This window comes from Aphis gossypii, chromosome 2 (genome assembly GCF_020184175.1).
Source record: "Aphis gossypii isolate Hap1 chromosome 2, ASM2018417v2, whole genome shotgun sequence".
Lineage (NCBI taxonomy): Eukaryota > Metazoa > Arthropoda > Insecta > Hemiptera > Aphididae > Aphis > Aphis gossypii.
In genome coordinates, this window is record NC_065531.1 from 22,356,438 (window position 1) to 22,370,666 (window position 14,229).

Consider the following 14,229-nt stretch of genomic DNA (forward strand, 5'->3'; position numbering starts at 1 on the left):
ATCTACGACTTATATTTTTTGAATAATAAAAAATATTTAAAATCGTTTGAGGATAAAAGGATAAATCGCTACGCAATTTTGTAAAAATTTAAAATTCAAACGCACATAAAATTTTTCCTATAATGATGTTTCCAGTTTTCTCTATAGCTATATTTGAAGGAAACCTTACGGAAAACTTGGTGTTGAATTTTTAATCATAGAAATAAACACAAAAATTTTTAATATATTTCAACTACAAAGTTACTTACAAATTTTCGGGATTTTGACATATTTCGTAAACATTTTAACTACCATGAACGCTTAAAAAAAAAAAATTGTGACTAACGATTTTTAATTTTTTTTAACTACAATAAGAACAAATTATAAGGAACCTTGTATTAAATTTTCAAGTTTTTTTGAGCTTCCAAAATTTTTTTATCGACACTTCAAAAAAATTCTTAGAAAAATCGAAAATTGTAGTTGTTTATATAAATACCTATATAATATAATATAATATAAATATTTAAAAAATATTTTTATTTTTAACCATTTAGTTTGGTATCAACCATCATATTATTATCAATATCAAACAAAAATTTATATAGTAACGCCGAGATGTCGTAAACCCTTTTAATATATTCAAGTAATGGAAGGTTTGCTGCTGTCTTTTCCTCAACACCGGAGAAAAGCGCTTCACGCCCCGTCACATCGCGGTAAGACGTCTTCCTCGTTGGCGGAGGGTGCGTTCTTACGGGGCCGGTGTCACACTCAGATCCAGCTATCCAAAAGCTCGCCACAAAAGACCGGGCCACAGACCGTCGTCATCGATACCGATACCGACAATATAACGACGTCTGCTGCAGCTGTCGACGAGGACGGGCCGCAAGGCGACGGAGTAAAATCTGTAAAAAACGTCTCACCACTGGCCAAGGGTGCTGAAGTGAGAAATACTTTTGGCGAGCTGGTCGGATGGCTGGATCCGGACTTGACACCGGCCCCGTAAGAACGTGCCCTCCACCAACGACGAAGACGTCTTACCGCAAGTGCTTCTTTAGTATACGGATGTTGCGCCCGAGAAGATTAGGACTGCCGAGTCTTTGACAACTCACCCCCCCCCCTTTGGCCGAAGCCTTCGGGCAGAACGACGGACAACTTCGACACGGCAGCTAGATCGTAAAATATATACTGACTTTGCAGGGCAATAACAATTCCGCCTCTCGACGATGACAGCAGTGTAAATTGACCGCGATTAATAACGATGACGGCGGTGTGGACACTCGGTTAACGGGACGAATTTTTATAATATATAATATGGTATGGAGCTATATATTGGATACGGACGTCAGCGCCAGCCGTGGGCTCTAAGAAACTCGACGTTTCAGAGTTCGACTCCGCTGCAGGCAGCCACCGAATGAGCAACGCGGCCGAGATGTCACGGAGACGAATCTGCGGAAGCATCAGGATTTTAAGATTTGTAATGATAGATCTTGAATTCTGCAGTTTACTAGTTATCTTAGTGAATATTGGCTATTTGTGAAAATTCTTCTGAGGAACCGATTCATTGGAAAATTTTTGTCAATATTTGAACTTCAAACATTAATAAAAAAAAAAAATGTGCCTATGTATTCTTTAAATTTTTAAATCACTTTAAGACTAACTTAAGAAGAACTTTGTACTAAATTTTCAAGTATTTTGAATCAGCCAAAACAATTTTACCGAGTTTTATAGAAAAAAAATTAAATAATAACGAATATTCCAAATGCCTATAAATAGCCTTAAAAATCGAAATATTTTTAAAATTAAATCATGTAAAGAAAATTCTAATCTAAAATCTAAATAACTGGTGAAATTTTCAAGTATATTGAATCTTCAAATTATACTTTTTGAATAAAAAAAAATATTGAAAATCGATTGAGTATAAATCGTTATCATTACGCAATTTCGTAAAAATTTAAAACTCAAACACTCATTACACTTTTCCTATAATGATACTTCCAGTTTTCATTAAAGTTATTTTAAGGAAAACTGAGTATTGAATTTTTAACCTTAGATATAAATACAAAAAATTTTATGAATTTTTAACTGCAATATAACTTGTGAATTTTTAAAGTTTTTATTCTATTTATAATGATTAATGAGATACCTACTTTATACCTAGTATGCACATGAACAACATAATATAATAATTAATAAAATATTTTATTTTATCAATTTGTGTAAATATCGATTATAACAAATTACGCTAATCATTGTAGGTAGTATATTTCATACAACATGAATCTTATTAGTTAATATTTTTTTGTCCAATGTCCAACCTATTGTATTACCTTCTAATAAAAATTTAAATAAATTATGAAATATTTAGAAAAATAAAGTCTACCATACTCTTTCGTTAGAATCGTTGTTTGTATGTAGGTAATAATTAACCATTGAATTTCAATAATACATCCATTATAATGACTTACTCAAACAACCAGATACACTTGAAACCTACTATACGCAGTAGAGCGACTTACCCGGTTTTTAATTTCCCAATATATTAAATGAATACATACAGTTTAAACAAATATTTATTTAATTTGATTTATAAAATATAATATTTAACACAAATAAGTATAATTTTAATTTGATTTTTCAATGGCCTCAAGAGTTAATTTTTATAAAATCTTTCAACATTTAGTATTAAGAAGATGTCAGCGCAATTTTTGTTTTCTCTCTCAGACCCACACGCAGCATAGATAAACGCTTTCACCTAAAATCGTTTTTTATGATTTTTAAGTAATCGTCGAGTAAAATCACCTATTACAAAAATTATAAAGTACAATATTTTTGAGGGTATGACACGTCGGCTTTGTATTTTGCTATTTGATTTAATATTCGATTTTCAAAATAAAAATGTTACAAATTTAAATGATGTTGATCTTGAGACAATACTTGGACAAATCAATATTTCATACTCTCAAAAATATTAATCGCTATCGTTTTTGTAATGGGTCATTTTACTTTAAGATTACTCACATTAAAAAAATAAATGATTCTGCATAAATTCGTTTTATCTATGCTGCGTATATGGGTCAGAAAGAGAAAATAAACAGTGCACTGACAATCTCTTAAACATTTAGTAGTAACTATTATCAGATCAACTTAATTCATTAATTATATAATCATTAATATGTTAATATGTTCCAGTAAATACCATTATACGTAGATGCCTTATTTTATTGAATATTAAAAAAAAAAATTATATTTCTGTTTATGACTCATGGTTGCCAATCATATTACAAAATAATCCTACTCATATACACACGTACCCACATCAAGTAAATTTAAATTTAACATGAAAACTTAATATGCAAAAATGTAAAATACGCGTAAATAATATATTATACTAACATAATGCATAAATACAATACATATTAAATCATCGATAACAATTTTAAAATAAAATAATAATATGAAATCTATCTATTATTTGCTTGTAGTTTGGAACTTGGCATGAATAAATACATAATATTATCGAGCAGTGTAAGATTTACGATGATGTACAAAATAATATATAATTTTAATCTTTTTATTTATCCATATGACATCTGACATTAATCCGTAATAAATTTATGGAATAAAAAATTGATGATTGGGTGGAAATTTTATTAACACTCTAACAATTAAAAACGTATATATATATTATATATATATAGTAACAGTAATGTACTAGCAGCGTATTATAATGCATGCATCAAAATATATTATATTACCATAATATGTGTAGGTATAATCGCAAGTATAAAAAGACAATGTAGAAATATACACTACACATTATTACATTGTTATAAACATACTGTTATATTATAATGAATTTTATAAAAAAAACTTGAATTTAGATTACTTAGGGCGGTTTGAGTTTGAGCAACTTTTTTTGGGCCTTTTCCGTTAGTTCACTACCACTACTTTTTTTGATTTTTCTGTTCATTCACTAACATTAATCCATAAACATATTATTTAGATTCTGGGGGTATGAAGTGTGCTTTATGTGTATATAGTTACTACCAATAACTATATGCGTGTTTCGGCACTCGTCGCTACGCTCCGCACAAATCGAAAATATCCTTCGACTTGCTATGCAACGCCACCTCAAGTAGGTCACAGGGTAAGTTATGTCGTAGTATATGGGCAGTGATTATCCTGTGACTTACTTGAGGTGGCGTTGCATAGCAAGTCGAGGGATATTTTCGATTTGTGCGGAGCGTAGCGACGAGTGCCGAAACACGCATGTGTAGTCATTGGTAGTGAATAAACGGAAAAGGTCCCTTTTTTGAAATATATTGTAATGCGTTTAGACTCTAGGCAATATTTTATTAATTCATTTTCCCTCTCATGGTTAGATAATTTGTAAACAAAATACCGAATAATTTTTAATTGTACCTATGAAGTTTGAGGGAATGAAAAAAGATTGTTTAGTAATATTATAAAATAAATCAAGAGATATTAAAATCAGCATTAAAAAAATATAATATTGTAAGTACATTAAAATTTAATATAATATGCCATAAATTAAAATATAGTATTTAAATTTGTGCTATTTTTTTCTATAAATATGTCAGACCAAGGTAATAGTAGATAAAAAAGAGCTTTAAAATGTTAAATAGTGAACTAATTTTTTACTTAGAACAAAATGGGCTTTTAAGTCTAACAAGTCTTTATTAAGTACCTAATTATAACCTAATTATTTAAAATCCTCCTTCATTATTACAAATCAACTGGCTGTCAATATTTCTACCAAATACTATCCAGTCAACTGTCAAGGATTAGTTGATTGACTATACCTACCACACAAATCAGTCTAGCAAACTCAATTTTAAATAGTACTATACATTTTAAATAAAGTATTTTAAGTTATACTTTACAGGTTCTAGAAACATACAACATATTCTCATATTCTTCAAACTGGGGTGATAAAATAAGATAATTTAGCGACATAAACATAATTAAATAAATGTAAAGGAGTAAGTAATAAAATAATACAGTACACCATTATCTAAGTAATTCTATTGTTAAAGATAAAAGGCATAGTGGAACACCAGTTGAACAATAACATTTATTAATAAGTGAAATTATTATTATTAATCTATAAGGTAGGCAATTACACCTATATTATATAAAAAAAATGTAAAGTTGACTGTTGTTAGTCTTTACTTTGCGATCTAAACCCAACTACTGGATAATGAATATGCAAATAATATATACACTGTACTCGACATTCCAATGTTTTGTAAACAAAAGCAAATTTACTGAGTACGACATTAACAATGAATCAATAACCTGTAAATTGTTACAGTACCAAACACATTGTTTTAATCCACAAGTAGATTACTAACATACGCATAAATCTACAATTTTACCAGTTACTGAACAAAATTATTATCAGTCAAAAGCCAGATAAATTATTTTTTAAATAAAATGTCAAAATTGTTAACATTACAATCACTAATTTCAATAAGATGCTTCGGAAACCTATTGCATTATAAACATTATACCATACAAACATACAATAAATACTATTACCATATAATAATAATAATGCACATTGATATAATGAGAACAGCATAATGTTATCATTAATATGAAATTGTAGCAGAATCAGTAATTCAATGCAAAGAAGCTATTACTAGTGTTTAAAATCATGATTCTAATAGATGCATAAAAATATCCATATAAAATTGTTATACCTCAATAATTACCAACTAACTTCACAAAACCACAAAATAAATAAAAGGTGAACATTTTAATTGCATTCATTGTATAGGACGTGGGTAATTTAATATGACTACTTCTATCTACGTAGTACGTACAACGTACAATGGATGTTATCAGACTACTTCATACATTCAATTAATTATAATTAATATTTAAATATACGGATTCCCTTACCTGCAATATTTATAATATCGATCTGTGATTTCCTAGTTATTTATTACATAGACCACTTAACAAAATTAAGTTAAAACAAAAATAGACGAAATTTAAACAAAATACATAATTCAGGAAAAATAAATATAAGGCAACTTACTGGCAACTGGCAAGTACAGTTAACTTGTTATCTCTTTCAATGATAATAACGGTTAATAATTTAATATTCTGTGATATTACCAACATGATGTTGGTGTCACCGTAATAAGTGTACTATGTGATAAGATATTTACGGTTTATGATTATAATCATAGTTCGTGATTATCATAGAACAAATATGGATTAAGGATTTATATGGATCTTCGGTGGAACAAATTTCTCGGATCTGTGAATAAAATTGTCTATAAAATTAGTCTTATACTACCTATTCTTTCTTTTGAAGTGAACCTTCTATACGCGCACAGCGCGCTGGGAGTAAATTTTCAAGGCCGCGAGTTATTGTTAATTTATCATTTTGTATTATTAATTATAGACGTCGAAATGGCAAAAACACCTGCCGAACGTGCACGAGAATATAGAGCCCGGAAAAAATTATTGACACCACAAAAACCGCCACCACAAACAAGAGCACAACGCAATCGAAAATATACGGCTCGACAGAGGGCTTTAAGAAATGCTGTCGCCATTATCGGAGAGAATGAAGCGATGACGAATTTCTCTGGATCACGTGAATTGCTAACAGTGAATCCAAACAATCCACAATCCAGTATCAGCAGAGACGATAATAACATTTTATATAATTATTTATCACAAACAAATGGCCAATCTGGAAAAGCTCAATTTCCTGTTGAAAATGCTCAGGAAATAAAAGTTGTTCAAGCTGATATGCACCTGGCTAATTTATCTCAATGCGCAGTGAATCTGATCTCAACTACAACCAAAATAACTAAGAAATCATGTGCACAGCGATGTCGTGAATATAGACAGCGATTGAAAATGATGGCAGAAGCAAATGCTATTGTCGTTCAAAGACCAGTTGCCTCTCCAATTATGAATGTGAGTGGTATACAAGTTGATCTTGCACAAGTGTTACAACCTGAAACAATTGTTATAGAGTGTGACCTCTCCGCCGCTTCAGTTATTAGACAAGGAAATTATGGATAAATTTACAAATAATCCATTTGGCCATGTTTATACAATATGCGATAGATTATGGTTCAAAGAAGATTTAAAACAACCAGTGGAGGTACACCAAGAAATTTTACACAACATTTTGCCAAACAAATCTGTGGAGGATTCTGGCTTGTAATATGTGTGTCTCTTCTTTGAGTAAGAACAAAATTCCAAGTGTGTCAGTGTATAATGGATTTAAATTTCCTGACATTCTGGATTATCTACCACCAGGTTATGGTATATGGCCAAATTATCTATGTGCCGGTTAGTGTGGACACCATGATTAAAAATCTTCCACAACAGATCGATGATGACCACTGCGTAAAAGTACTCATTAAGCGCAGAAAAATTCATCAAACCAGCTATCTACACGGAATAGTCAGTAAAAAGTTAAACCGCAAACCGATTATATCGACTGTAGCTATTCATCAACACGAAATAAACAGGCTATCAAAGCACCTAAAATGTACAGAAAACAGAAATAAATTTAAAATAATATTCATATCCAAACAGTATTGTATGTTATTCTATAAATACATATTTTTCTTCCCTTTATGTATCTTCTCATTTAGATTACTAAACAATTCTCTGCAAATAATTAATAAAAATAAAACCTCTACGACAGTAACTATAGATAGTACATTAATAGTTTGATATCACAACAACTGGTGTCGCAAAAGTTTCACTTTTATGACCTGTGCCTGCACAAAAGGTTTTTCTTTTTTTGGTTTAAGGTCTATGATAGCCTTTAAAAATCATAGATCATATTATTAAGTATATTAATGATTTAAGTTAATAAGGGTAGTCAAATGGGTAGAGTTCAGCTGTATAGTAGGCATTGAGTGGAACTCGTACATTTAGTTTGGTCACTAAAACGAATGTGTTAAATTCATTTATATGGTTAGGAACAGGTATGTATAAACACAAAATTCTATATAGAAGTCTGTGGGTATATATAAAGTATGTTATATTAGTATTAGTACTCAATGTCTCGTGATTTACCCATTGGGACATCTGAAATAATGGAGATAATCATAATTCTATTTTTTCATAAGATTTATAGAGATAATGACCAAAAGTATTTAGTATTTTGGTAAAAAAGTTTAATTTTTTATTGAATAAAAAAAAATATATTAAAAATCATGAGATTTGATGAAAATAAAATGTTCAGAAAAATGAACTCATCAACAAAATGCCCATCTTTGATTTTTTGAAAATAATTAAAAATTAATTTTTTACCAAAATATTAAATTAAATTAAAATATGAAATACTTATAGTTTTTGTCTCAGTTAGTCTTTAAAAAAAAAAACTTTAATGTAGAATATTTTACACTATTTGATATTATATTGTGGTAATTATTTAACCACGCAGAATGTTGTGTTTGTATAACACTGTCTAACTCGCTGTGTTTTCATTTTGTTAATTTTGATAGTGGAATCAAAAGATTTGGCATTTGACCAGAAAAAACATTAATTACATGTAATATTTATAATAAAAATTTATTAAAAATATGCCTTTTTAACTTTTGGATGATCCAAATCTCAGCTATATAGTGCTGCAGACTGTAATAGTTGATAGTTGCATTGTAATTTACAATAAAAACTGATTGGATCACCTCATGGCTTAAATAAATTAAAGTATACTCACTAGTCACTGCTTTAAATTAATAGTCTAATCTAAACAATTCATGTTTAGTCTGTTTATTAATGATTTAGACCTTATGAACGAATAGTGAACACATTTTCCAGACAAAGGTACTATTGTGTACTAATACAGTAATACTTTATATTTTTCCTTGTTTTATTTTCAATTATTGTTAGGTTATTAATAGTGAGTCAATTACATGGTTACATCATTTTTTTCTGATATAAAAGATAACTGTATCATTGGACTTCAAATCAAGTATAACAAAAAATGTGCACACTCAGTATACACAATACTAGGTATCAAAAATGTATTAAGTATAAACATATACACAAACATTATTACACTTGACCTAAAATCGTATTTACATTCTTATTTTTTATTATTATAAGCTAACTTATCCTACTTCCATTATACAATTAACTATTTTTATCTTAAATTGATCTTAATGATTGATTATATGACGTATCTTGTCTATTTATAAGATAATAGTAATAAAAAAACTATAAGATAAATTTATACTGGAGTTTTTAATTTAAATACATTTATTTATTTATTATACAATAATACAATTTTTATTTTACTGCTGCAATTGATTAATATTTTATAATTTAAAACACTATTATGATGATTCTATATTTTTATTAACTTAAAAAATACAAAATAAAAATTACTATAACATACAAATAATGTATATATATTAAAATAAAAACAATATAATATTAATATATTACTTAATATTTTCTTCTCCTTCTCCTGGGTTTTTTATTATTTGGGTGATTAGGTTGTGGAGGTGGGTCATCATCATTATCACCATCACTTTCAATATTATCTTCATTTTTATTTTTACTCTAAAAATATATTTATTATTAATTATATGATCAAAAACCAAACAGTCATAAGAGTCTTCCATTTTGTATCCTACCACATCAAAAAAAAAAAATACCAAGCATATTAAAATAAATGGGACTGTTCTACTTTTTTCCTGCATTCATTAAAACACTAATATTTTTTATTTGTATGATAAAAATAAATATTTTACTATCTATAATTTATTTTTCTAATTATAAAATTGACGATCCATTGGGCATTAAACACTATCATTATTTATCAATCAGTTATACATGAATAAGTAACATAGACAACAGACAAAGAAAAATTGTAACACATATTTTATTTTGAAAAGTCTAGTCCAGTTCTTTTTGATTAACAGGAAATATTCCTTAGGTATCAGTGAATATTTTGAAAAGTGTTCTCCCGTTTAACAGGGAAATTATGTTCATACTAAACAAATATCAATATACTTACTTTATCCCATTCTTTTTGTAACTCATCTAACATATTGGGGGTCAATAATCCTTGAGCTAAAAGTCTTTCTGTTAGTCTCCCCTTTCCTAATTGATTTTTATTGAAATTTCTTTGATCTGATCCTACATAAATTTAAATAAACAATTATTAATCACTTCTGTTTAATGATTTTAATACATACCTCTTAAATAGTTATGTTTATGTCTCGCAACATTAAATTCTTCTTCAATTGAATCACTGCTTGGGCTAGATGATTCAGAATTTTTTAACAGTCTTGTAATTTGAACTACACCTTGTTCAATAATGTCATCTAATTCTGATTGCATGTCTCTCACTAAATTAGCTTCAAGAAATAGATCAGAAAACCTATAACTATAACATACAAAGTATGTAAAATAATAATAACAATAACAATAATAATTTTTCTTTATAGTTAAAATTAAAAAACAATACAAACCTAAACCATAAGTATAAGTCCAAAACATCAAATACTGCTTCTAAATGTACCAAATCAATAATAGTTTTTGGGATAGTGAAAGGCCATCCAATATGTTTGCATAACCAATCAAACGTAATAGATTCATTTTTACTATATTGCCTTGCATACTGTTAATAAGTTTTAATTTACATTAAACATAGATATTTTAACTATAATTAAAATAATTAATTAAACAATATTAATAATTTTTTTATCTAATCTTACCTTAAGAAACATAGTGCAGACAAATGGCATTTTTCTATTTATGGGAGCACAACAAAAAACATATCTTGCTCTTAGTGGTAATGGTACATGCTGTATCATATCAGCAAGAAATTTAAAATCTTCTATATTGCACATAAAATATAATGAATCGTCGACTGTAGATAATGAAATAAAAATATCCTAATACCAAAAATTATATTATACAATTAATTGCATAGACATATTAAAATTATAATTTAATTTCACTAACCACAAGATTAGATAATGTAGAATTTGGCAAATGGTATGCATATAATTCTATCTGATCAGCAGTTGGATGAAGTCCTGCCTTAAGTATAGGTTCAGGTTTTTCTGATAATATATTTCTTAAGGTAGGTAAATCTTGAGGCTTAAATGTTGTTACACAACCCTTAAATAGTAAACAATGTTTTGAAATTCAAAAATAGTAATTACACATGGATAATGTTTCTGATATTTTTAAAATCTTTTATTCACTTTTTCATATTCTGTTCCATAACGTCCAGCTCGACCTGCGATTTGAAGTGCTTGTGACACTGAAATAGTATCCATTTCTTTTTCTCCTTTTTCATTTAACGTTGGTTTTATTAATGAATAAAATATAACTCTTCTAATACTCCTAAAAATATAAAACTAATGTTGCAACTGATAATTGTTTAAAAAAATAATTTTACAACTTACAAGTTTAACCCCATTCCAATAGCATCAGTAGCAACAAGAACATTGCAAGAATTTTTAGGGTCATTAAATTTTTGTGCTTGGGCCAATTTTGTATTAGGAGGCAAACCACCATATATAACTGCTACCTCAATACCTCTAGATTCTATCCCTCGACTTACCTAAATTAATATATATTTTTTAAGTAACACTTTCAATATCGTACATAATTAAATATATTTAATTACCGTGTATACATCATTTTTACTGAAGCAAACAATACAATCACCTGGCATAATATTATCCAAAGTACAAACTGCTGAATTTTCAATAGTTAACTCAGTGAGGCGTTTATACCTACAAACCTTACAAAAAATCAAGATTAACAAAAATACAAAACTATTGTTTTTAATATAATACCTGAACATCTTCACCAGTTGTTATCATTAAACCTTTAACCAAATCAACTGTACCTTCTTCACCACAAATATGAATTTCATTGGCCACTAATCCAAGCAAAGCTCTTGTCCAAGCCCAACCACGACTAGGATCTTTCATCATTTGTATTTCATCAATTACGGCAACATCATCTGAAATATAAAAAAATCTTTAGAATTTATCATTATTATAATTTTTTTTTTTATATACAGTAAAAATAATACATAATTTACATACAGGGTGTGTTTACATTTGCCATTTCAACAGTGCAAGACACATGTTTAGAAGGTTCATTTTTTTCGTCGGCAAATTTTCTCTCTTCACCGGTAACCAAATCGCATGGTGTACCCTAAGATAATTAAAATTACTTATTTAAAAAAATAAATATAATATATTAAGTCATTTATTTTATATTCTAGATCAAAAGTGAAAATTATAAAAAGTTTAACTATCGAAACACATTATATTTTTGTTATCATACTCTTTCATTTGCTTTACGATACACTTCAGTAGCTAAAAGTTTCAAAGGACCACAGTACACTCCAGAATTGGATGACAAGTATTTTTCCAAAGCATGATATGTTTTTCCACTATTTGTTGGACCAGCATGGAATATAATTTTTCGATTAATAGCTCTTGCCTCTGGATACCTATACAAAATTATTACAATAATATTTAAAACACTTTAATACACTTTAGACGAATTCCTAGTTGTACGAAAACTATGTATGTTTTAAATAGATATCTATATCAATATTTTAACATGATATTTATCTTCTGTATAAAAGCAATTTTTAGATTTGTTTATTTGTGTAATGGATATTTAATGAATATTGTATTCATTCTATTTAAGAAAATTATACAATAATTCCTTAATTATAAGTGTGTATGAAAATTTAGAAAATGTAACATAACCAATACCAATAATTGATTAAATATCATAACATTTATTTCAATTTTTAAAAATGATAATAAACTGAATTGTAAAATCTAACGGTTTTATTCAATGTTTAATATTTAATTATATTTGAAAATTTATTTGGCATGAGTAAATCAACATTTAAAACTTAATTTTTCCTATAATATGGTCTAACATAGAAAGTAATAGAAAACTTGAAAAATTTTTATCAGTATTATAATTTATTTTAGTCCCTTTTAAAAGAATATTTAAAAATATAATTAGATATGAAATAGAAGATTTTTTATAGGACTGATTTATAAAAGAAAATTAAGTTTAGTTTAAGACATATCCTTTCATCAGCTTTATTGAAAATAAATATTATTAATTTAATTTAATTTAATTTAATAAAATAAAAATAATAAACTAACCAATTAGCAGGTGATCGTAGATCACTTATTTTCTTTAAATCATCCATACACTCAAGATGTGGAAACATTTGTTTTGCATGTCTCAAAAAATATGGAAGTATATCATCTACATGTCCAGCTCCTTGTAAAATATCACTAATGACTACATGAAGATCAACAGGCAATGTATTGGCTTCAAGACAATATCTTCTGAAACTTATGTATGCTTGATGCTGCAAATAATCTAAAACATAATAACTATAATGTGAATTGAATTTGACCTATAGGAACATGAAGATTTTTATATATCTATGGTAAGGTAAGAGTTGTAAAAAAGTATCTTACTATCTAATCCATTTTCTAATGCTAACTGTTTTATTTCAGGCTTCTGATAAAATCTATTAAGTACTTTTAAAAGATCGCCTTTATTTAGTCTACCAGTAAGTTCAGCACCAACATTTATATCATCTGGACTTGGTTTTACAGGTACTGGGACAAACAAAGTAGATAAATTGTCATCTTTTTTAAATCTCTTCTGAATAAATACAGAAGTAAATTTTGGTTTGCCATATCTAAAAATGTAAAATCAATTTAAATAATTAAAAAAAAAAGTGATGAGTTACATAAATACAAATATACATGAAATATTATTATTAAATTAATCTGTAAAAATCATTGAATACTAATAACATATTAAAAAGTTAATAAACCATAACACTTGAAATACCTGTGATATTTAATTAATGTACTATAATGACGGGACTTATTAGCACATAAAGAAGCAAAAATATTCATTCTTTAAAATCCCACTGTTATTACACCTAGAACGACTTTGGTGTAGTACCTAACTGTAGGTTAGCAGGACATTAATTTTTCAACAAAATGTATTAAAGTTAATATAATATAATAAAAATAAAAATAAACCAGTGTTTTTATGGATGTCTGCTACAGTTCAATCGTTAAACAATTAATTGAAAAATTCCAAATATTGGACTCACAGACAGTCATTCATAGATATTTGAAAAAAAATGTGCCTTCCAACTTTCTTATCACCGAGTCACCGGGTATATTTTTTAACCCTCGTCCGCTGCAA

At 27.9% G+C, this 14,229-nt stretch overlaps 3 protein-coding genes across 6 annotated transcripts in view; 1 reads left to right on the plus strand and 2 right to left on the minus strand.

The window, feature by feature from the left end:
- The window catches only part of LOC114124307 (CAP-Gly domain-containing linker protein 1), a 28,845-nt gene extending 22,779 nt beyond the window's left edge, over window positions 1-6,066 (minus strand). For both annotated transcript variants that reach the window (XM_027987518.2, XM_027987515.2), the window contains exon 1: window positions 5,908-6,066. The gene's annotated coding sequence lies outside the window, so the exon portion shown is untranslated. The remainder of the gene's footprint in view (window positions 1-5,907) is intronic.
- Window positions 6,067-6,188: 122 nt separating this feature from the next.
- Window positions 6,189-7,614, plus strand: LOC114124351 (uncharacterized). 2 transcript variants are annotated; one of them, XM_050201285.1, is made up of 3 exons: window positions 6,189-6,942; window positions 7,001-7,215; window positions 7,291-7,614. In XM_050201285.1, the coding sequence occupies exons 1-2, from the start codon at window positions 6,241-6,243 to the stop codon at window positions 7,193-7,195; spliced, it is 897 nt and encodes a 298-aa protein (XP_050057242.1). In that variant the 5' UTR covers window positions 6,189-6,240; the 3' UTR covers window positions 7,196-7,215; window positions 7,291-7,614. The 2 variants fall into 2 exon arrangements, with proteins under 2 accessions (XP_050057242.1, XP_027843380.2); XM_027987579.2 differs by having other exon boundaries at window positions 6,191-6,942; window positions 7,001-7,614.
- A 1,601-nt stretch (window positions 7,615-9,215) lies between these two features.
- On the minus strand, window positions 9,216-14,173 carry LOC114124343 (ATP-dependent RNA helicase SUV3 homolog, mitochondrial). 2 transcript variants are annotated; one of them, XM_027987571.2, is made up of 15 exons: window positions 13,864-14,173; window positions 13,482-13,708; window positions 13,158-13,380; window positions 12,310-12,478; window positions 12,066-12,177; window positions 11,811-11,980; window positions 11,639-11,755; window positions 11,415-11,572; window positions 11,211-11,352; window positions 10,966-11,124; window positions 10,716-10,895; window positions 10,470-10,618; window positions 10,194-10,384; window positions 10,013-10,134; window positions 9,216-9,555 (listed from the first exon to the last, which is right to left on the minus strand). In XM_027987571.2, exons 1-15 carry the CDS (start codon window positions 13,929-13,931, stop codon window positions 9,439-9,441), a joined length of 2,304 nt encoding a protein of 767 aa, XP_027843372.1. In that variant the 5' UTR covers window positions 13,932-14,173; the 3' UTR covers window positions 9,216-9,438. The 2 variants fall into 2 exon arrangements, with proteins under 2 accessions (XP_027843372.1, XP_027843373.1); XM_027987572.2 differs by lacking the exon at window positions 13,864-14,173 and having other exon boundaries at window positions 13,158-13,394; window positions 13,482-13,630.
- Between the last annotated feature and the right edge of the window lie 56 nt (window positions 14,174-14,229).